Raw genomic sequence first — 25,572 nt, 5'->3', positions numbered from 1 at the left:
AGTCACTATGACTAAGGACAGCTGACAAAGCCGTGAGAGGCTTGTATCCAGTAGTGTCCTTATGTCAGCAGCATCTCGTGTTCTTAGGGCCAGGCGGTCACCCATCCAAGTTCTAACCAGACCCGATGTTGCTTAACTTCGCTGATTGGAAAGAAGTAGTGTTTCCAACGTGGTACTACTGCAATTGATTTGTTGAGTATTGCGTCTTGCAAGTGGAGGATAAAATTAAATTTATTTCTTTGGGTTATATCTCCAATAAGTGACCCTCTTGGACAGTGTGTTCCCTTCTCTCAGTGGCTTGCTGCAGGTTCACATGTTATCAGTTTTATGAGATAAGTGTAGATACCCTTTGTATCATATGGGTTTATATTCCCTCTGTTAAGTTTTTTTCCATTCCACTTTAGGTTCTTTTTCCAGTTTTGAGTCAGGTAGGGTGGGAGGTAGTGGTTTCCTTTCATCTCCTTGTAATTTAATAAGCTGTGATTTTTTTTATAATATAAGCTAACAGCTAGCTAATGGAAATGACAATAAAACATTGTTGATGATAATGATAAGCTACAATTGCTAGTTTTCTAGAGGGATTCTTCTTGAAGGCATTTCCAAGGTTATACAGTATTAAGTTAATAATGCCATATTTTGTTTTGATATCATTGGAGTTAAGTTTTCTGATAAATAATTCTCAGAAAGAAGGAGGTTTCCAAAAACAATCTAGGCTAAGCATAGACCAAACCTAAAGATTTTGATAAAAAATGAGACTCCCGAGTTTTAGACCTTAAGTACAGCACTTGTCTCCTGCTCCAGGGGTCAGTAGTTCGATTCCCAGCCACTTCCAGTTACCTGTCTGTAAATGGGTTCCCAAGTTTACAACTGGGGAAGTGAATGCGGTCGAGTGCAGTACCGGCCACGTTGCCTCCTTGTATACCAAAGGCTTTAATATACCATGTGCTGTATCCACACTGTCCCTAATGGGCAGTCATTCCTATGGAACCCACTTTCAACTTTCACTGTACAGTATGGTAATTTCTTCTCATCATGGGATTTAAAGATGATTATCAGTATTCTATTTGTGCAGTTGAGACAGTCATCTTAAATTAGGATGACAGGAGCCTTTATTCTTCAAAAGGAAAAGAGAAAATAAACTTCCAATTTAAATCAAAATCTGAAGCTTGAGCATATCAGGTGTATTTTTCAAATAGACACAAACACGCTGTACGTGGAGGGCTCTTGGAATTAGATACATTACACAATCAGTGGATCGTCTGAAAGGTATATCCATATTATTTAATCTGCATAGAGGTGCATGGTCATCACCCAGAATTTATTGTATCATATACAGTACTGTACAGTAAATGAAGGAATCATGGAAATTGAGTGTGTGGCTTTGGGAAGTATGTAGGGTTACGTTTCTTTTTTCTATATATATTTAACTTGGAGTTGGTTGCTTACTATGTATCAGTTGAAGCTTTTATTTTCACCACCTCCCAATATCAGGTTAGCTTTGAATGACAAACATCACCCAGGATGATTGTAAAGATATAAATGATAAATTGATCCAGAAATCCCTTTTTATAACCATGACTGCCCTACCTTCTCCCAAACAAGTGAGAGATGTGTTGCACACTGCTAATGGGGCAGTGACTTGATTGCCTTTCTGCTTTAAATGGCAATTGCTGATACTTAGGGAACCTTTTCAAAAACTAAGGGTTAGTTGCAGAGTGAAAGAGAAATTAGCTTTAGATTAGTTTCAATAGAAATTTCCAGAAGTTAATCATGGGATGTAACTCCATAGATATAGTGTGCATATTGTGTGAGTTACTCAGTCTGGTCTTTGTTGTTCAATCTGTCTTATACATACATATTCCCATAACAGGCCAGAAGGTGCAGCTGATATTCGTTACACAGAATCTTCCATGCGCAATGGATATGGACTCAAGTTCTTGCACAGATTTTTTAATCTACCGTTTCTACAACTGCAGAGAGTAACTCTTTTGCAGCAATTGGAAACCAACACAGCAGAGATTGACGCCACTATTCAAGAACTTGATCTCTATCAAGAGAGTGAGGATGCTGATTATGACATGTATGAACAAGTTTTATTTCATGTTTTGTGCTGTATGATCATTTAGTAAGTTGTTTGATCATAAATAATTAATTACTAATTAAAGTAGAATTATGCACTCCTATACAGGTACACCACTGATTTTCTGGGAACTGATGGTCCGGCACCTCCTTTAGTCCGGACAAAATTACAAAATTAACAAAATTACGAGAGGGCACTTAACTTCCCTCCCTCCCTCCCAGCCAGGGTGAAGGTAGTTTTAGGCTTAAAGTTTTTATCTTATAAAATGTCACAGACTAAACCTAGCAGAATATAACTTGCATTGCTGGAATCCTTGTAAGATAATGATTAATTTGAGTATAAACTTCACATAGTTTGCACAAGAAATAATTTTTTTTTGTCTATATTAGTACATTTGAGTTCAAGTTATTCAACTCATATTTTTGGGAAGATATATGTAACTTTCTTAATTTATTTTTACTCATTTACATGCACACACCATCCTAAATATATAGTTAATTACTAAAAGTTTATATCTAGTGCAAACTTTGGGATGTTTGTACTTAAATTAATCGCTATCTTACAAGGATTCCAGCAATGCAAGTTATATGCTGTACTGCCAAGTCAACTGAGTAACATTTTATAAGGGAAAAACTTAAAACTCCTTCCATTTGATAACTACGCACTTCGTTATCTCCCCTCCCTGACAGCTGTCGCCACCTCACCTCCCCCTCCCCCTTCCTCCCAGTCAGGGTGAAGGCAGTTTTAGGCTTAGAGTTTTTATCTTATAAAATGTAGCTGACTAGACTTAACAGAATATAACTTGGATTGCTGGAATCCTTGTAAGATAGTGATTAATTTGAGTATAAACATCACAGTGTATAAACAGTCTAGTGTAGCACATTTGAGTACAAAGTGTGTACAGTAATGTTGCTCAAAATTTTGGCTTTTTTTTACTTTTAATTTACATTTAATATTTGTTTAATTTAAGTTTCTAGCAGTCCATGGTGCTTTAAAGACATAGGTGTTGTTGTGGGAAACAGGTGGTTTGGTTCACACTCAGGATGGGATGGAGAAAGGAAACTCACAATGTGCTCTCTGTATACATGTTGTATTGGATGTGCAGTGCAGCTTGGTGCTGGGAAGTGGCAGTGTGGTTACAAGCGTGATGTAGAGAGAGCTGGTTGGTGAGGATGCTCAGAAGAGGACCAGCTTGTGGGTCGCCATGCTCGCCGGCGGGAGCGAGGACCGCCAGGCAGGAGTGGAGGAGGTGGTGTTGCTTGCTGGTTGGTGTAGGTAGAAAGAGAGTGGTGACCACGAGGTCAGGTCTTAATTAGCGGAGGTAGGCGTGGCTTAGTAGTTGACCTCCGTCATGTCAGGCGGCGCTGGTTGACCTAGACCACGAGGCATACACTGGGGAATTCGTGGGGTCGGCTACTCAGCGAGAAACAGCGTTTGTAGGGGAGAAATCCACTACAGTGTATCATTAGTGGGTCAGAGGTGTATTGTTGAATTGTTACCTGACCTCGGTTGGTCCTGCAAACCGGATAATCTGGCAAGGCTTTGGAACCAAGGGTGCCGGAAAATCGGTGGTGTACCTGTATTATGTAATGCAGTGGCCTTTCATGACAAGATGCTTTGGAGAATTTACCAGTCTTCACTTACAGCTTCTTGAGTCAGCTGACTGACCGTAGGAGGGTAACAGCCGAGTTATTGGGCCCTGTGGCCCAGGTTTCAGCTCCAACAAGCACAACTGCAGTTCCTCAGTCACATTCTATTAACAATGTTGCAGCTGCTGCAAACATCAACTCCTCTGTTGATGGTGAGTTTCATCTGTAATCAGACTGAAAATTAGTGCTAATATAGATTTTACTCTGATTAATCCTTTAACAAATAAGTATGAAAAATGACATTCACAGTACAAGTATGTCAAGAAAATAGGAGTATGTAAAGAGGTAGATCAGAGATCCCTGTTACCCTCTTATAATATCTAGGTAGATTTGAGTGTTATTTACACAATAGAAGCCTTAGACTTCCAGAGACAATGATAGAATAATGATGTCCCAGCAAATATTGTGCTAATGCCCTCAGCATAGTATTATTACATGTGCCAAGATTCAAGGTCACACACTCACCTTGAATGTTGTGCAGCTCTTACCTGAGAGTGAAATAAAAGACAATTACAGAAATTTAATTTGTGGAGATAAGACATGCACTGTGGAAGTAAAAGAATACTCATGGTGAAGCTTGTCAACATCCTTCTCAGTCCATTGTTTTGGAACATTATGTGGAATTCCCTCCATTCAGTTAAACATCACAGCACCTTATTAGAACTAATGAGGGTTTTTGTTTTGTATATTTGTGTGTTTTCTGTAATATAATTTGTCATGCAATGTTTTGTGTGTCTCTTCAGGGGTCTCAAAGTCCATATCTGTGCCTGTGAGTTTGTCATCAGCAGTATCAAGCACACACTCCAGCCCTCATCCAGCTGAGCGTCCTTCACCCAATGTGTCTGCCACTAACACACAAACTGCCAAAGCTCCTACCATCTTGAACACATTAGCAACTGGAGTGTAAGTTTTGTTGTATGTATTGAAGTTTTTATTGTCATAAAAGATTTTTACCCATTTTGTAGTTTCTAGTTGTAGGACTATTCCAATTTTAATGATTGGCATTAAGATTTAAAGTTTAGTTTATTTGCTGCTATTAGCACTTCTAGTCAGGACCTTCATTCAGGAATACAAGTACTGTACAAGTGTAGATTTAGGTATTGGTATCTAGTACAGGTGCAATATTTCCATAAAGAAAAATTGTAAGTCGACCGGGAGTATAAGATGACCTTAATTATTTAAAATGAAACTGATTCTCCTTGAAGTTCAAGTTTGTCAGTATTTTAACTTTTAATGAAAGGAAGACTGTTTACACCGACGGCTCTTAAGTCGGATGCAGGGGTGGGTTTTGGGACAGTCTTTCCCGAATTCTATCGGGACGGGGGTCTCCCCACTACGGCAGCTATTTTTACGGCAGAGCTGTCGGATATTTCACTTGCCCTCAAAATTATTTCTGCCCAACCTCAGCAATTTTACAGTTTTTAGTGATTTTTGTAGTGCTCTCCAGGCCTTAGCTGATGCCTTATCGCCCCATCCCTTAGTTATAGATATTTACAGTGGCTATTTCTCATCCAACGTTGGGGCCAGAAAGTCAGTGGGTATTTCTCATCTAACGTGGAGGAGAAGGGGAATGAGTGTGCTGCTTCTCACCCTGTGGCACATCATTCCACTCTACCTGCCTCTGTTATGAAGCCAATAATAAGAGCTGCCATCTGCTTGAGTTAGCAATGCAGATGGGATGCTGTTGGAGCAAACAAGCTCGGCGACAGCCATCCTGCATTGGGTGCCTGGTGATGTCGGGGACTGTCGCGCTACCGGGAAAATGCTTTGGCCTACCTCTGTATTGGTCACACATGGCTGACTCACGTAATGCATATATTTACTGATAATAATACTTATTTCCTATAAATAATTAATTTAGAATATTTTATTTGCATTAGTTTTCATAAAAAGTGCTCGGCGACACATGCAGTCTGTCGCCAGGTTGAGGGATGACTCGTGGTGACAGGCTAATGCGTACTAACCTCACTGAGCCCACCTACGTTACCCTGCATGTGGCTTGACCACCAAATTGTCACGCTGGAACCTGATAACCCGCATTGGGCATTCAAACAATGGCGTGAAAAGGCGCACATTCCGTAACATCAGCCTTTGATGAACGTTCCAGAACATCAACTGGGGCATAGGGGTTAATTAGAAAAAAAATTATGTCTAGGGCAAATTATGGGATGTTTGTACTCAAATTAATCGAAACCTTTGCCGCCGGCTGTGACAACACCTCGCCTCCCCCTCCCTCCCAGTCAGGGTGAAAGTGATTTTAGGCTTAAAGTTTTTATCTTATAAAATGTCGCTAACTAGACTTAACAGAATATAAATTGCATTGCTGGAATCCTTGTAAGACAGTGATTAATTTGAGTATAAACATCACAGTGTATAAACAGTCTAGTGTAGTACATTTGAGTACAAAGTGTGTACAGTAATATGTTGCTCAAAATTATGGCTTTTTCACATTAAGTTACATATAATATTTGTTTAATTTAAGTTTCTAGCAGTCCATGGTGCTTTAGAGACACGGAGGTGGGTCAGGTGTGTATTGTTGAATTATTATTACCTGACCTTGGTTGGTCTGGCAAAATGGATAATCCAGCAAGGCTTTGGAACCAAGGGTGCTGGAAAATCAGTGGTGTACTTGTATTCGTATACATAATCCAGGCTGTGTATGTATGGACGAAAAGATATGACTTTAATGTTCTATTTTTTGTAAACAGAAATTTCTCATTCAAAATTATTATATTTGGTTGATGTGCTCAAATGTCATTATAAATTTACTTATTACAGTAGTGTGAACACCAACAGTGGCAGCAGCAACAACAGCACCAATAATAGTCCTTCCACTGGTACTCGTGCACAAAACACATTCACTCAGAGCCCAGAAAAATCTCAAGACAAGACCAGCTTTATGTCTCGCATTTTCAGTAAAGTTAAAGAACCAGAGCAAGCAAAGGAGGCATTGTTAGGTATGTTTTTGTTTTCCAATCATTACCATACAGATTATGAAGAAAGGATTTCAAAGGAAAAGTGAGAGATTTTTCTCCCACATAGCTAAGTCTAGATAAAGTTCATGTGGTACAGTATATATTACTTCTCTGGTTAAAGTAGCAATGGTGTTTCTTTAAAAATGATTATGGTATTGTAAGTTTTTTATTTATTACAAGATGTCTGCAAAATTTCTTAGGGATGATAAACATTCAAGGATTTGTTGAGCCTGTCTCTTACAAGATATAGGAAGTATTGATTTTTCTATATCATTGTCATTAATGTATTGGTAGTTATCTCAGTTCAGAAACTTAACACTACACTGTAATATCTCATTTTGTTTACACCACCAGAAGAAATAGCTCCTTCATCGGATCCAGTATCAGTGGATGACTTTGTGCCAGATGGTGGCCGACTAGATCAATCTTTCCTTAATGATGTAGCCTCAGCCCCAAGTAAGGAACCAACGCCACCACCCGTGGAGGATGACAGGTACTTTATACAGCAAATGAATTTGTGAAAACAGAACTGTAAACTGGACTTTAATTTTCACGTCTTCCAGAATCAAGAACAAAAACAATATCTCCTTTCAATTTCTTTATCCATTCACTTCAACTAATGCATCATTCCCATAAACCATTCTGAGCCCTGCCTTCCTATTACAGTATTCAAGTTTTTTTTGCTGCTTCCTGGACATCCTTCCTCCTCACTTTTCGGTTCTAGCACTTATTTAATCCGACTTTTCCATCTCTTTGTTGGTCTTCCCTTCTATCAATGACATGTATGCAGTGGTCCCTCGGTTAACGAATGGTTCGATTAACGAAATTTCGGTTAACGAATTAGCTCCCATAAGGATCTTCAATTCGGTTAACAAACAAAACTTCGATTAACGAAATCCTTACGACAAACACGTTTTGTTGTGAGCATCAGCTGATGGGCTAGTCCGTCAATACAGTAATCTGCTCTATGTTTACATTTGTTTCCAGTGGAATAAATGTCAAGAAGGTTGTGTTCTTGAATATTTTTCCATTTTCTATATTAAAATTATTGGTCATGCGCCATCTTACCCGGATTTTGAGCCGCGAGAGCAGCTACCGCCCGACACTGCTCTGTGGATGCCTAACAAATATTTTTGGTCAGTGCTCAACTCGGCATCATCCATGTCAATGTTGGGAGATGGAATGGCATCAAATTCTGTAATTTGAAGTTTTTCGCAGCCCTTCAGTTGTTTTCCAACTGGTCCAGTAAAGCCCATTGCCCCAGTTGTTTTGCCGTCCAAGTCCTGAATGAGGACAACGCTCTTGGAAATACGATCATATGAGGTCGTTTTCATTGACTTTATAGTTATTAGGAATAATTTTGATGCATATTGGAATATTCTAAAAATGATAAGAAAAATGCATTTTTGACGACTAAAATATGATATTCATCGCTGTGCCGCGGGCAGAAGATCATTACCTATTAAGCTAAGATTTTGCAGAGGCTATTTTCTCATGCATGCGCCACTTTTGGTCTCTATTAGGGTATGGAAATCGAAAAAAGGTAAAATCGACTCGCCCTAATCTCCATCACATTTCTGTATTTCTTATTTTCTTCATCTAGTTCACCTCACGTGTAGCTCTCAAGCATATCATTGTATGTCCTTTCTTATATGTGTTTTCCTTTTGTATCCCGAGACCACTTCTCTCATACATCCTCATCTGTGCCTCTTCTGACCTATTTCTCTCTCTCCATACATTCTTCAAAGTACAGGGGGTCCCTGGGTTGTGAATGGGTTCCGTTTCTGAGGACGTTCTTAAGTCAGATTTGTAGATAAGTCGGAACACATGCTACGTGCATACCGTACTTACAGAATAATGTTTAAAATCCCACTATATCATCGCCTAAGTCCTTAAATACATCTAAAATCACTTAATTTAAGGGAAAAGAAGAAATGGAATGACAAAATATGGTAAATGAAAGTATAAAGAAGTCATCAGGTAAATAAAATTCTGTAAATTTCAAGTTTAACCCCATTCGTACCGGCGGGAGTTTGTAAACAGGACATTCGTAAGTCGGGGACCCCCTGTATCAGTGTACCGCATCTCGTTACCTGCACATATTTATTTGAACTATTTTAGTAGAGTACATAGTATCTTTAGTGGAGATACTAGAGGGTTTTAAGAAATGGGTTATAATTATGTAAGTACTGTACATATTTTAAGAAATGGGTAAAATTAAAAAAAAAATTAAGTGAACAACATACGCTCAGTGAATACTGTACAGTGGTCTAATCAGATTTGCTTTAGGCCTAAGGAGAGCTAAGACACTGCTTATGTAATCAGGCTGGGGGTTGGGGGGGGGGACCTGATCTGGGGTTGGGGGTGGCCTGGTCGGAGGTTGTGGTGGGGGATGGCGGCCCGATTGGGGGTTTGCCGCATTTGTCAGGTTTATTTATTGATTCAGTATTATATTCTCGTATTATCAGCCTCTTATGGTGTATGGTTCGTCATGATTAATATAACATCTTCAATAATAGAAAAAAGTACAATATGTAAGTTGTCATTTGACCTGAAAATAAAAAGATAAGCTCTATCGGAAGGTATTCACTCAGGATGCTTTCGTGTGAGAGCTTTAACCCCTACGCCCCAGGCTAGGGTGCCGCTGGCTGTATCCCCCACGCTGAGTAAATTGAGAAAAATCAACTTTTCCAAAAATAATTTTTATAGTTTTTAAATGATAAAACAATAAGAATGAAGTAAGAAAAACTATATATTGACCCTCTAGATACTTCCCTGGGGCAGCAGTGGTGAGGGAGAAAAGGGGATAGTGCTGTGGTCACTGAGCACTTAGCAGCCATTTTCTGCTTGCCTTTGTGTCCGGGATGATCAGTAATGCATATATTTACTGATCATAATACTTATTTTCTATAAATAATTCATTTAGAATATTTTATTTGCATTATTTTTCTTAAAAAGTGCTCAGCGACACATGCAGTCTGTGAGAAAAAAACCTTGAGATATTTACTGTATAAATTTATATTCTCTTAACAGAATTGGTAATCATTTTATTTCATTTATTCCAGTGAAGATGAATTTGATGGAAATCCAATGGTGTCAGGCTTCCAAGTTGATCTTGATCCAGCTGATCTTCAACTTGGGTCAAATGTGGAAATTATTGCTGATGAAATGGAAGAACCAGAGGATGAGAGAAAGGAAGAGCAGAATGCAAAAGTATCAGTTGTTACCTGTGATATTTCCGAGTTAGAATTTGATAATCTATATAGTAGTGAAGATGTCTTAAGAACTAGTAAAAAGGATATGAAAAGTAAAAAGAAAAGGAATATGACTGACAGTGAAAAGCAAGAGTCTCAAGAAGTTTTGGTGGGTATGTCAGCTCTTGATATTCAAGATACAAAGTCAGTAAGCTTACAGCCAAATATAGGAACAAATACTATTGTTGGTTTTAGAGACTGTGAGAAAGATGACAAGGGTGAAGAAGAAGAGAAGAGTGACAAGCTTGATGATTGGCTCAACTCTAATGAAGGGACTATAGTTAACCCTTATGTTTCCACTGCAAGTGTCATGCCTGATGATCTTGATTTGGATGGCTCTGATGCTGAAGATGGTAAGAATGGGAGCTATGATAAAAGGAACACTATTTTTATGTAACTACGTATAGATAAATGTTTCTTCCACAATGGTACATGGTACATGGGTAACTACTGTGGAACTTTGGTAATTGGGCACGATTGGGATCAGGTAGTTGCTGGATTTCAGAATTTTCTTGTTTTTAAAGTAGTAAAGCATATGGGGCCAGATGCTAGCCTGGTATTGCCCAAATTTTAAAGGTGTTGTTTTATGTACCCAATACAGAAGTAAAGTGTTAAAACATACCATTACACCCATCATAAGGGAATGGTCGTTTATTGGAAGCCATTTTGAGGGTAAATTTATCAGTTTAATGGGTGGACATGTCAACACAAGCTCAAGGACTGGAAACAATGGCCAGAGGAGAGCACTGGCAACTGTAGTAGCTATTGGACCAAAGAGCAGCAACACCAGCAATTACTACCAGATGATACGAATTTTGGTTGTTTTGCCAGATACAGTCAACCCTCGCTTTACGCGGTCCCACATTCCGCGTTTCCATGTTTACGCAGTACCCTGCCGAAACCGGAATGCTCACATTCCGCGGTGCTTGTACCCCTTTACGCGGAGAGCGGCGCGAGCATGGTGCGCACAAGGTCGTCCAGTCATCAAAACATTACCGAGTTCTTCACCCGCCACCCACCACAGCCGGCCCAAGTCAGTGATAGTGATAATTATAGTGAAGATATGGACTTATATGGACTTTGAGGGGTTTGACAAAGAGGCCCTGCAAGCCTCTATGGTGGATAGTGATACAATTGATACAAGTGATACAGGTGAGGGCCAATAATCTGCCCTCTGCATCGGAACCAACCCCCCGTCCCCGTGTGCCCAGCCATCTTTTCTACTAATGTAAGTGTTAATAAAAGTAATATTATTGATATTTCTCTTAATTATTAATTGTGTGTGCATACCATCATAAAATTAAGAAGTTATTTTTACTACAACGTAGGTATTGTGTCTGAAAAAGTGGAGTTTGGGGGTCGGCCCGGTCTCTATTTCATTTAATCCCATCTGTTATGTTGTTCACTTTACGCGTTTCTCACTTTACGCGGGCCGCCGTGGGTTGAATTAACCGCGTAAAGTGAGGGTTCACTGTATTAGAAAGTGTATGTATGTAATTTTTAGTTTTGTTGGTTTTTAGAGGAATCTGGAATAAAGATTATCAGATTATTGAAGTTCCACTGTAATCTTTATTTATGGCTAGTGGGTCATTCAACAAGTGGTGTGCAAGATTCACCCACTATAACACTTCTTGACACCTTTCCTTGCTCTTGGGTCAATACTCTATGTGTTTTGGTAGTGGACACACTGCTTTGTTGGGCAAGGTAGTCAAAGTATACAGTGGGGTGAATCTTGAAGCCTTAGGTCACTGTAGACTCAAACTCCTCAGTCATATACATGAATTTCTTGTTTCAAAACCACACAAATTTCCTACCATTGGACTGCTTTCAGCATATGTTGTCTACCCTCTGCTGTGCTCCCTGTGAATCTCTCTAAAGATAAATATAATTTTGACACTTTTTTTTTCTGTCTCTCTCCTAATGTTAGCAGTATAGGTTGCTATGTTAGTGCATTATTTTATTTTTTTTAGGAGTCGTGTTGTGGCTCATTACCATCTTGCCGTATTTTTTCAAGTGTTAATTTTTTTTTATGATCATAATGGATTCCTGTTGGTGTGTCTATATATACAGTAAACCCTTGCTATTCGTGATTTCGACTATTTGCGGTAAGCAGTTGGTGGCTAGCTTACAAGCCTCTCCCGCAGCGCAACAAGTCACCCGCATGCATCCACAGCATCTCCCCTTCCTTGTTTGTGCTCAACCATTGCCTGCGACACAGCATCTCATGTTGTACTCTCAAATCTTTAGTGTTTCTGTGTGAATGGCCCCTAAAAGACTGCCTAGTGTCAGTGCTAGTGGAGTGAAACGTAAAAGGCAGAAGTCAATGATGACCCTGACAAAGAAAGTTAAATTATTAGACAAGTTAAAAGAGGGGATGAGTACTGCTGCGGCTGGTCAGTTGTTTGGTATAGCCATACAGTAGTGCACTAAGGTAGTATAAGTTGCTATTTGCGGTTCTGCCGGAAAAACATGTACCGTACTCCAGTTCAACTTTGATTTTTCCAAGAAATTATTATTTCTCATATTAATGGACTAAATATGAATATGTGGTAAAAATCAGCTTTTTAATGGTGCAAAAAATTAAATACTGTATCCAATATAATGAACTCTCGATTTAGCGGAAGGAATTTTTTCCATTGATAGCCGCACTCTTTTGAATTTCTCTCTCACATTACTTCCTTTCTGACAGACTTTCAGCATGATTTCTAAGCACAGTAGTTAGTTGACGGAGAAGTAGACCGAGAGGTAGCAGTGACCAACACACCCAGTGGCGGCAGGACAAAGACTGAGCGGATGTAGACAAACCCCATGCGCCAAGCGGCACATTTGGTGCGGAATTTAATGTAATCTTGCTCAATTTAGTAAACTAGTTCACTAAATCAAGTAAAACTAATGGAAAGTTTGATTTAGCGGAAATTTAACGGAATCACACTCAATTTAGTGAACTATTTTGCTAAATTGAGCGAAAATAACAGAGTTTGATTTATTGGAAATTTTGATTTAATGGAAAGGGGTAGCTCGAATTAGTTAGTTAAATCGAGAAAATACTGTACAGTACAAGTATTTTAATTACAGCACATTCTACATGTACAGTATTTGAACAACAACATCTTCCACGATTTGCTCCAGAGTCGGAAAACATGTTCTCCCAGTTCAACTCGTGATTTCTTTTAAGAAATGATTATTTTTTATTTATTTATTGACAATATGAATTGGTAGAATAATGATGCAGATTTCTAATGGTGTAAAAGAAAATTGAAATATCTCGACATTATCTTAAGCAATTTGCTCTGTTTTCTATGTAGCAAAATAACCCGTCCTGGGCAAAAAGTGCACGTAAAGGGTTAAATGAAGCAAGATCTTTATCTTGGTTCATTGGACTCTATTTGATTGTGTATAAGTATAGTCTGAGAGGTTAAAAAGTTCTACAGACACGTACACTACTACATCGGGAAGATTTTTATACAGTACTTCCATTTTTCCAGTGAACAGAATAAAAGTACAGTGAACCCTCGCTTTACGTGGTCAATTGAACCCACAGAGGCCCGCGTAAAGTGAACAACATAACATATGGGATTAATTGAAATAGAGACCGGGCCGACCCCCAAACTCCACTTTTTCAGACACAATACAGTGGGGTATGCTATAACGAATGGATTCTACTACGAATATTCATATAACGAACGGTTTTACCTATAAAATTGAGAATGCTATAACGAACGAAACTCCTACAACGAACATTATTTTTTTTTTTTTTTTTTTACTATATTGTTTTTTATTACAAGTATTAATGATATTCTTTATTTCAGGGGTTTAGATGCATATTTATGCACTTTTTACAATTTTTACCATTTTATATATTTTTCAGTGTTAAGTGGTTGTATTTGGGAGCCTGAAACGGATTAATCCTATAACGAACGAATGCTATAACGAACAAGGTTCTAGAACCAATTAGATTCATTATAGCATACCCCACTGCACCTACGTTGTAGTAAAAATAACTTCTTAATTTTATGATGGTATGCACACACAATTAGTAGAAAAGATGGCTGGGCACACGGGGATGGGGGGTTGGTTCCGAGGCAGAGGGCAGATTATTGGCCCTCACCTGTATCACTTGTATCAATTGTATCACTATCCACCACAGAGGCTTGCAGGGTCTCTTTGTCAAACCCCTCAAAGTCCATATAAGTTCATATCCTCACTATCACTATCACTGACTTGGGCCAGCTGTGGTGGGTGGCGGGTGAAGAACTCGGTAATGTTTTGATGACTGGGCGACCTTGTGCGCACCCTGCCCGCGCCGCTCTCCGCATAAAAGAGTACACGCACCGCGCAAAGTGAACATTCCGGGTCTGGCAGGGTACCGCGTAAATGTGGAAACGCGTAAAAAAACCCCGCGTAAAGCGGGGTAATACTGTAATAAATTTTAGAGGAACTTTTGTCAGTGATGTCACTAGGAATCATTAAATGAACCTCACTGTTTGTTTGATAATTACACAGTACTGTAATAGTTTTTCACCACTAGTCTAAGCAAACCTCTGACTAAAAACTTGCTTTGCCCCCCCCCCTCCCCTCCCCCCTTTTTCACAACTTGCATGCATTCTGCATGCAGATTACATTTATGCATATTTCTGTAGTTTTAAATTATGTTGTATTTATACACTAATGTATATACAATACAAGCTATGTATAGGTTAATTCTTTTTATGTGATTGTAACCTTTGAAAAGATTTTATGTACAGCATAGTACAGTACCTGTAAAATGGTTTCTTTATGAGTTTGTTCAATTTAGTTATCACAGTTCTTCTAGAACTTGCATAGTACAGGAGCTCCTTTACTTAAGAATGTTCAACTTACAAACTTTCAGAGATACAAACATCATCACTGAGGGGGGTTACCTGCCAGAACAGGTGTTAATGTGGATGAGACTGGATTATTTTGAAGAAAATTCCAGATAGAACAAACATTACCTAAGAGGAGAAGAGTGAGCCAGGTTTTAAGGCTGTATTAAAGGGTATAGCTGCACTAAATAGTATCCATAATCTTTTCATTTCTTACAATATGTTTGGTATCTACAAGAGCAAAGTTGGACTTACAAACAATTGGATTTACAAACAAGCCTCAGGAACGTAACTCGTTCGTAAGTAGAGGAACACCTGTATGTATAACATGAGAGCTGATCATGTTTTGCAATCCACTACTGTACTTGAGATTTAATGTTGTTGATAGCATTAGGGAAATCGACCAAGAGTAAATATATGGGAAAAAAGGAGGGAGTGTTTAAGATGTAGAACTTTTCATGAATTAAAAAATAAAATTTACAGTAATTAATAAACTGTGGATTTTGCATCTTGTTATTTTTGCACTTTCAGGCTCTACAGTAGAAGCTAGCAGAGTAGAAAAAATAAGTCATCACAGTTGCAGCACATCAAGAAGTGATAGTCCTTCAGAACTGTCAGAACGGAAGAAGAGACAAAAAAAAAAGGATAAAGTGAAGAAAGAGAAGGTATGATCACATTGGTTGTTATTGATCCTCGTTTAAGATGACCATATAGAACAATACAGTACAATGAGATTTATGGATATACTGTGCCATGGATGTAGTGTATGTACTGTATTTGATGGCATATAAGATGAATTTTTTGTCTGAAAAATTGCTAAAAAAATCAGCCTGCGTCCTATTTGTGAAGTTGTGGTCTACCGAAAGCTAATGAATCACCCAGTTGCTGTCTCTAGTAGGCTAAATTCTACCTAACCCAACCCCAGAATTAAAATTGTTATTGCATTCTTAAACACATTATTATTATTTTTAATTAGTTAAAAAATAATTATTGTCAATATTAAAGCTCGATTTACAACTAGTGTACTGATTATAATAACCTGAGATGATTAACATCCATACAGCAGACACCCAACTCTCCAGAGGTAGCTAAGCAGTAACAATTTCTGAAGTTTTACAAGCATTACAATCTATTAATGTCATACCTGCAACATTTATTTTTAAATCTACAAATACCTGATAAAAATGAAGATTTACAGATAACTTTCTTTTCACATTTGCATATGTTAACATCGCTGGCAGCATTGTAGCCAGGTTAGACTAGTCACTGTAGCCACCAGGCTACTGGGCCAAGCTCTGAGGTGTTATGGTTGTTTTTCAGCTCATATTTTTGGGTAGATAATGTAACTTTCTTCATTTATTTTTATTCAATTACATGCACACACCATCCTACATAAATTTTGTAAAAAAGGGTAAAAGAAATAATTATCGTAAGGGCAAACACATACAGGGAATTTACATTTCTTTGCACACGAGTTAGCTGGCTCAGTGGGGGAGTGTTGCTAGGGAATTGATGGAGGTAGCGTCTCCATTGCTATGATGAAGCAGGGAGTATATATGCAAATGGTGACTGTGTTAAACTTGTTAAACTTTCATTTGGCTTTTATTTACTGGTTTGGTAATACAGTTCTTTGTTGTAACTTATTTATTGGTATTATTTTTATTTATTTCTCGCATATACTGGTACTGTATATATTATTTAATGAAAAATATGGCTACAGGAGGAAAATACACACACAAGTTTTTTTGTAAATACTCCCTGGTAAAATGGGGGGTACGTCTTATGTGGTCGTGCATCTTATATGCCGTAAAATACAGTACTGTACAGTATATTTTTGGTGTCCCAACTAATTTTATATTTCCCTTGAGTGAATGAGTTTACTGAGCATCAAAGAAAAATAATAATTATAAAAAAGAATTAATGGAAAGGTAAACTCTTGAGAAAATTATTATTATTTATTCTCACTACAGTATGCAATATATTATACTATAATAAGAGAACTAACTAAACTAAGATGTGTGCAAGATAACTTGGTAATTCGGAAAATATTAGCATGAAGGAAAATCAAGTTCATTGAGTAATGTTAATGGTACAGGTTGGACCTCGCTAATCCGGGAAGCTTGGGACCAGACTGGATCTGGATTATCGAAAATTCCGAACCATCGAAGGTGGGGTTAAAAAAAGGCAACTTGCATAAAATGTACTATTCTTTTCACCGCAGACATGGTGTATACTGATCCCGTGCTCCAACTTAAACCTGTGAAGCCAGCCATTTGAATATTCAAAATCTTCCTGGATATCTAACTGCTCGTGAAATATTTTAGCCTGTTCAATGACCATTTCTCCAGAAATAATCCCACACTCATCATGAGACTGGTGACACCACTGGTTAAAAGCACTCTCTACCTGTGTTTGCTAACCTTCTTTTGAAGTTTTTCGGATTTGGATTTCGGATTCTTGTTTTCGGTGTCAGCAAAAAATTTCATGATTTTCTCTTGCTTCTTCACATAGTACACAGTCAATGAACCGACACCATATTCTGCACACAATGCTCTTACCAATGTCTTACCAATTTCTTCAGTATAGACACCTTTTCTAAAATAGTTAATGTCACTTGCTTACGTTTTGCCACTTCTTGCTGGTCTCTTAGAGGCATAATTAGGGGTAAATTGAAGCTGCCAGACTATCGGGTCCCGGATAAACGGGATCCGACCTGTAATACAGTACGGTATATGTTGTGGAAAACAGGTCTCAAGTTGGATAAGCAAATTAAAGCAATAATTTTATGAATATTATATGGATAACTGTGCAGTGATGTACAGTGACTCGTGTTAGTATGTATAGTAAACCCTCGATAACTCGGCTCATATGGGACTCTGGCCTTGCCGAGTTATCCCAAATTCCGACTTATCGAGGCACTTCCTCCTCCTACAAAAATACAACAATAAAAAATTATTGACCCATATATGTGTAACACTTACCAGCACTGCAGGCAAAGAATGAAGCATTATAGTAGGTGACAGATGCATGGTAGGTGACACAGAGGTATGGTAGGTGACACAGGTATGGTAGGTGACACAGATGCATGGTAGGTGAAACAGAGGCATGGTAGGTGACACGGAGGTATGATCGGTGATGCAGGTGAACAGATATGCCAAGATTTTCCCAGTTAATTTTATATATCTCAGCATTTCCATGGTTATACAGTAGGCCCTTCAAATTTGCGAGTGTTAGGTTCTCAAAATGGCGGCGAATCGCCAAATCCACGAATAACATTTGCTGACTGGGGGGGTGGATGTTTACTAGTGTACAAAGAAATGTATATTCCCTTTATATGTTTGCCCTTAGGATAGGACAGTTAATTCTTTTGCCTGTATTGTATATTGTATATGTGTGTGTGTGTTCACAAAACACATATAAATAAATAATAATGGGAAAATCCTCTCGCAAATAATCAGAAACAGATGTAGTATTAAAAATGTTGAGTCTACCCTCAAGTCTACTCCATGCTTGTTATTAAGAAAGCACGGAGTAGACTTGATGGTAGACTCATCATTTTCAATACTACATTTGTTTCTGATCATTTGTTAGAGGATTTTCCCATTATTATTTATTTGTTGTATGTGTTTTGTGTGTGTGTTTTTTTTTTTTTTTTTTACGGGGTTTAGCCCAGCTGGGCACAGGTCACTGACTCACATCGGGGCCTGGGGGGCAAAAATGTAATAATAATAATAATAGTAATTCAGATAAGTAAAATTTATAATATAAACAATAAAATAATAATGATAACAATAATAATAATAATAATAATAATAACATTGCAATATTAATAATAATAATAATAATAATAATAATAATAATAATAATAATAATAATAATAAAGAACCATAAAGAAATACAAAAATTAAAAAAAGAACAAGAGAGAGAAACAATATATATACTGTACAATATGTTGTGTTGTAAATAGTAAGAGAAACAATTGAGACTGCAATTGTGTGTAAATGAGGCAGAAAGTCAGATCAGCAACCTGGGATTTGATCACAATTTTCGTGATGCCATATGGCAGCAGGGTCTACCATTAGACAATACATTATGCTTTCAATATCTTCCAAGGTGGTAGTACCTCCCTGTTTGGTAGCTGCCAACTACACACGCACACACACTGTACTGTATTAAATGACAGCTTATTGAAATTTGTATACTGTAGTAGACATATATTGACCAATGTATATTTTCATGTTTACTGCACTTTCATGGTGTTCATGGTTTCAGGATGATGACAAATCAGTCAAAAAGCACAAGAAGAAAAGCAAAGATAAGGACAAGGAGAAAGACAAAGAGGGGGAAAGGAAGAAAAAGAAGAAGAAGAGAGATAAGGATAAAGATGATCTAGAAGAATTCTTCAGTGGATCACCAGAAAAGGAATTTGATGAGGCTTACGAAGCTATTTAATCCTGCCATTTCCCATTTACAGTATATGTCCAAAAGAATGTTGTGCAGTATGAAACTTTCCCATGTATTTGATGCCCTAGTACACTAATGTAGAATTGGATTGAGGTATTGAAAGATATTTTATAATTATATTGTAATAAGATCATTAGAAACTCACTGTACGAAAATTTTTAAACCATACTACAGTATAGTATATATATATATATATATATATATATATATATATATATATATATATATATATATATATATATATATATATATATATATATATATATATATATATATATATATATATATATATATATATATATATATATATATATATATATATATATATATATATATATATATATATATATGCTGATAACCACAAGGAAAGAAGAAAACACGAAGTTCCCAAGCGCTTTCGTGTAATTCACATCTTCAGGGGTGAGTACAGACTAGAGAGAGAAATACAAATCAAGGTGTATATATACAGAGGAGGGTGAGACCAGGTCCACAATGGTCAGGTATTAGGTAATGACCCTACTAATCTTTAAATAGCACACAACGGTTGGTGGTCAGGTCAGATGGTCAGGTGACCCGGCCTTCTCACCTGGTCACAAATCTTCTTAATTACAAAATTGTCCAGCTTGTACATGCCGTTACTCAAATTCATGTTGAATGCTTCGGTATGTTTAATAAGACTAGATTCTATGATGTTCCTACTATCAATTGAATTACATGGTAATATTGAGGAGGCATTATCCCAGTCAATGCAATGCTTGTTATCCCTCAAATGAACAAACAGAGCATTGGATTCCTGGCCTGTCCTAACACTGTATTTGTGTTGTTTAATTCTAGTTGCAAGATCTTTACCTGTCTGGCCTAAGTAAAACATATTACATTCCTTGCAAGGAACTTTATAAATGTAACCAATTGTGTTGTTGGGGGAGTTCTTGATTAACATTTGTTTAACAGTGCATGAGTTTTTAAATGCCATTTAAATATATATATATATATATTTATATATACATATATACTATATATATATATATATATACATATATACTATATATATATATATATATATATATATATATATATATATATATATATATATATATATATATATATATATATATATATATATATATATATATATATATATATATATATATATATATATATATATATATATATATATATATATAAAAGGGGCACATTTTAATGATGGGAATTTTTTCTTGATTAGAGTACACGGGGCCCCCCAAATTTGTGGGGGTTAGGTTCTCTAAATGGACGCGAATCACCAAATCCGCGAATATGATTAGCGGACCATGGGGGGAGGGGATATTTTTACTTGTGTACAAAGAAATGTATATTCCCTTTGTGTTTGCCCTTAGGACAATTATTTCTTTTACCTGTATTGTATACAGGTATACTGTATATGTGTATGTGTATAGACACACACACACACAAAACACGTACAAATAAATAATAATGGGAAAATACTCTCACAAATAATCAGAAACAAATTCATTAAAAATGTGAGTCTACCCTCAAGTCCATACTTTATTAATAAAGTAATAAAGCACGGCCTTGAGGATAGACTGTCACATTTTTAATAAATTTGTTTCTGATTATTTGTGAGAGGATTTTCCCATTATTATTTATTTGTATGCGTTTTGTGTGTGTGTGTGTGTGTCTACACACACACACACACACATATTTACAATACAGGTAAAGGAAATTACTGTCTCTAGAACTAATGGCTCCCTGTCCCAGCTGCAAAAATGTCGGCAACTTTAAAACTACCCACAGACATTCTTGGGTACATCCAGGGTGTCATCCGCGAATAATAGAAGACTGCAAAATAAAATCCGCAAACTTGGGGGGCCCCTTGTACAGTGTCTTGCATCTTTTGCTATAATTATTTTCATTCAATTTTAAATCTAACCCATCATCTTAGTTAAATCATTAGTTTTATTTTTGTATTGTTAGATAAAGGAGGGATGATGGAAGAATAACTGAAGAGAATCTATGACAGTACGTAAGTAGAAAAAAATTTCTTACTAAAGTAGTATACAGTATTTGACATTGGTATTGTATTGTATTCCTAATTCGGCAAGACATATATAAGATAAAAACTGTACAGTAGTTATTTGAAAGTATTTATCAAATTTATCTAATAATTAAAGCACCAGTGTACAGGGTATTTCCTTTTGAGTCATGTTTGGGATATAAATGGAACTGGTTTAAAATTCAAGTTAATGGGGGAAATGTACAGGACTCTGTGCAGTACTTGTATTCTCATAAATTTTGAATTTTCATTTATTGATATACTGTAATGTAATGGACAGTATTGTGCTGTATTATGAAAGGACAATGTGCAGTACACTACAAAGCAACCACTTATGATCCAGTTACTGTTTCATGTATGTCATTCATCTCATTTTCAAGGTTTTTGTTGCAAATATATATATATGAAGTGGTCCCTCGGTTAACGAACACCTCGGTTAATGAATTACCTTCCATAAGAATATTCAATTCGGTTAACGAACAAAAATTCTGTTAACGAAATTCTTACGAAAATGTTTCGAAATGCTTTGGCTTGCTCACCAGCTGGAAGATTAGTCCGGCAATACAGAAATCGGTTCTAGGGCTTACATTCGTTAAAATTGGAGTACAGTAAAACCTCGATTAACCGACTTTCGGATAAACCGTCAATCCCGAACTCCTAATAATTTTTTTTTTTTTTTTTACAGGGATTAGTCCACCCGGGCACAGGTCACTGACCCACATCGGAGCCTGGGGGGCGATAATGTAATAATATTAATAATGATAATAATAATAACAACAGTAATTAAGAACCATATATAAATGCAAAAATGAAAAAAAAAATCAAGAGTGAGAACCAATATATGTATATTGTGTTGTCAATAGTAAGAGAAGCAATTGAGACCCTGCAATTGTGTGTAAATGAGGAAGAAAGTCAGGTCAGCAACCTGGGACTTGGTCACAATTTTTGTGAACTGATGACATGTTCTTTGATTTTTCCATTTTTTATTCATGGTTTCTGTGCTGGTTCATATTTATTTACGAAAGTGGTTAATGTTTTAAAGCAAATTCTATTGAAATATGAATGGCAAATGAACAAAAATGAATAGAGGGAATTAAATGAGGTGGGTTAGGGAAAGGTACTTTGAAAATGTATGTTTTATTTCCGTAGACTTTACGTACTATTAACCGACCTTTTGGATTATCCGTCGGCCCCTTCCCCCATATGTGGGTGGTTAATCGAGGTTTTACTGTAAATATCAACCGAGGGACCACTGTATATATATATACAGTACAGTTGTAACCCGCTTTATGCGGTTTCACTTAACGCGATTCCTCATACGCGGTGCCTCGCCAGAACCGAACTTTCACTTAACGCGGTTCATCTACCCATATACGCGCAGAGTGTCCGGCTCGAGACGCTATTTTTAGATTCGCCCGCCAACCGCTCCCGCCTGCTGCCTGCCTCGCCTCTCCCTCCTCCTCCCCCTCCTCCCTCCCTCCCCTCCGCCTCCATCCCCGTATGCCGACCCATCTCTTCTACTAACGTAAGTGTTACACCTAACTTTTAGTTTTCCTAACCTAACCTTTATTTTTCCTAACCTAACCTCTTCTATATTACTTGTTTGTTCATACCATCATAAAGTTAAGATAAAATGTTTACTACAACATAGTTGTGTGTCGTCAAAAAGTGGAGTTTGGGGGTCGGGCCAGTCTCTATTGGAATTAATCCCATATGTTCTGTTGTTCACTTAACGTGGTACCCTGTGGGTTCAATTGACCGCGTAAAGCGGGGTACAACTCTGTGTGTGTATATATATATATATATATATATATATATATATATATATATATATATATATATATATATATATATATATATATATATATATATATATATATATATATATATATATATATATATATATATATATATATATATATATATATATATATATATATATATATATATATATATATATCTGTAATTTATTTATTTATTTTTTTTTACTCAATATGTACAGTACAGTATACTGTATACAGTATGTCATGCAAAGTACAGATACAGCATATTGTATGAATGTTATTTTTAGTCTTTGTGATAGCTGATATGCTGAACTTACCGAATTATAGTTACACTGGATCATTCTATTTGGAGAGATTTAATACTTTATTCATAGGTACTGTATAAGCAGAAAGTACAGGTATCCCTTTATTTACAAACATTCAAAGTTATGAAAATAATTTTTTGGGGATCAATATTGATTTATGAAGCAAGATTTCTAAGTTATGAAATTTACTTTGTTGTACATAAAAAATTATTCAATACCTGGAAAACATCCATTACAGTATTATACTAAACGAGTGATTAATTTGTAAAATAAGAAGTGGTGGAACTTTAGTGAGCCAGAGACATGCTGCAAAGCAGCCGACCGAGCTTGCAGAATTGGCGCAAGGCATTTAGTATTACCAACTCCTGTAGGGGCACATTTTGAAAAAAATTATAAATAGTACTGATGGAAATATTTATTGGTATGTGATTACATTTACAGTTTACTTATTTAAAATAAAAGTGTTAGAACTGTGTTCCAACACAAACTAAACACAATATAATCTTTAGTATACAGTATAAAGAAAATTACACTAAAATTAATGGCTAAGCTAAGAATAAATTATTGAAAGTATTTGTCATCTTGGCTCACAGTATTAGTCTTGTACAAGAACCAGTAACCAGGTGCTGATTCAGGGATCTTGGATGTAGGAGCTATGAACAGGATCACAGTACATTCACTGCAAATAATTGTAATTAAAATCCCATTTTTTTTACATTATTTTCTTCATTATATATTGTTTAACATCACGATATTTACAATATTTGTTATATATGGGTATATTTTTGTTGTTTTGTATGGGCTTTAACCTAACCTAAACTATGGGTCCAGGAACGTATCCCTGACGTAAATCGGGGACAGCCTGTAATCTCCCTGTGAGCCAGAATAATTGGTGCAGAGTGATTCCAGGTCTGAGATTTTTCTGGGTATGACGACAAGTTTTCTCGTCGGCGGAAAAAATCACACATCCACAAAATTTTTCCATCTACTGGTGAAAATTTTCCGAGAGTTTAACTTATACATCTCGCACGGAGTGACTAAACTGCAGTCGGACAGACACAGAGCTGTATTTATTTATGTAAACATCACTGTACACGTACAATATATTGTAAATAAACAAAATATACTGCTGTACTGCTTACACTAGACTGTACTCACCAATAGATGGTGATGTCTTCAGCTTGTGATACAGGCAGGCCAAATGGTGATATGATGATACAGGGTGGCATGCCTTTGTCCTGTACCACCTCCAGTAGTAGGTGTTGCTAAGTGTCATTCAACTCTCCCTCCGTGAAGGAGGATTGTACACACTGTATACTGTACATACAGCCTCTACAAACAAACATACACTGTCCACTCTGCTTTGTACAGTATGTTACTTTCACACTTACTGAATGTACTGTACATGTAGGTGTAATCACTTTTTACACCTTAAAACAGCTTGGATGTTATTCTTGGCTGATCATGTGCTGATACAGTAATGTACAGTACTGCACAACACAGATCATATGCGAAAACAGCAGTGAGCTACAAAATAAGTTTGTACAATGGCAGCAGACAATGAACTAAGAGTGTCATGATGCAAGAGTTTGAGGAGATAGGCTTTAACACACACACACACACATATTACACACACACACACACACACACACACACACACGGGGCTACCTGTATTGGAGAGTTCCGATGACTGAAGATTCCAGCTAATGGAGAGATTACTGCTTACATTCTGCAGTGTTAACTGATGTCAGAGGACAAAGTACTGTATACTCCTTAATATAGATATACAATATTGAGTACATATACTGTAGCATTCAATATTCGGCTATACCACACCAATAAAAGCGAAAGGTACCATATGTACTATAATGTGCATGCAGGAACATTAGCTAGTGTGTAACTTGGGAAGGAAAGATGTGTGGTTATGTCTCACACTGTGCATTACAGCAAGTGGCACAGTCTCACAGTAACTACTGTGCTATTAGTAACATTTTATTACATCCTGTACTAATATACAAGTCCAGTACATACAGTACTTTCAGTAATTGTAGGTTAAACCACATACAGTATTATTGGAAGTGTTCCTTCTAATATTCAGTAAATAAACTTATGTGCTCATATTATTATTAGTTTATAATATAAATCCTTTTTTTCTATTATGTGC

The 25,572-nt window shown here is 36.8% G+C and overlaps 1 protein-coding gene across 2 annotated transcripts in view; it reads left to right on the top strand.

The window, feature by feature from the left end:
• LOC121872993 (rab-like protein 6) overlaps nt 1–19,434 on the top strand; it is a 29,382-nt gene extending 9,948 nt beyond the window's left edge. For both annotated transcript variants that reach the window (XM_042376216.1, XM_042376215.1), the window contains 8 exons: nt 1,871–2,080; nt 3,727–3,881; nt 4,473–4,632; nt 6,508–6,686; nt 7,059–7,197; nt 9,770–10,311; nt 15,334–15,467; nt 19,075–19,434. In XM_042376216.1, coding sequence (XP_042232150.1) covers nt 1,871–2,080; nt 3,727–3,881; nt 4,473–4,632; nt 6,508–6,686; nt 7,059–7,197; nt 9,770–10,311; nt 15,334–15,467; nt 19,075–19,254 — 1,699 coding nt within the window. In that variant the 3' untranslated portion in view covers nt 19,255–19,434. The remainder of the gene's footprint in view (nt 1–1,870; nt 2,081–3,726; nt 3,882–4,472; nt 4,633–6,507; nt 6,687–7,058; nt 7,198–9,769; nt 10,312–15,333; nt 15,468–19,074) is intronic.
• The last annotated feature ends 6,138 nt before the right edge of the window (nt 19,435–25,572 follow it).

Source organism: Homarus americanus, unplaced genomic scaffold (genome assembly GCF_018991925.1).
Source record: "Homarus americanus isolate GMGI-L3 unplaced genomic scaffold, GMGI_Hamer_2.0 scaffold11022, whole genome shotgun sequence".
Taxonomy (NCBI): domain Eukaryota; kingdom Metazoa; phylum Arthropoda; class Malacostraca; order Decapoda; family Nephropidae; genus Homarus; species Homarus americanus.
The sequence above is the reverse complement of the archived record's forward strand: the minus strand, read 5'-3'. Positions and strand labels throughout refer to the sequence as shown.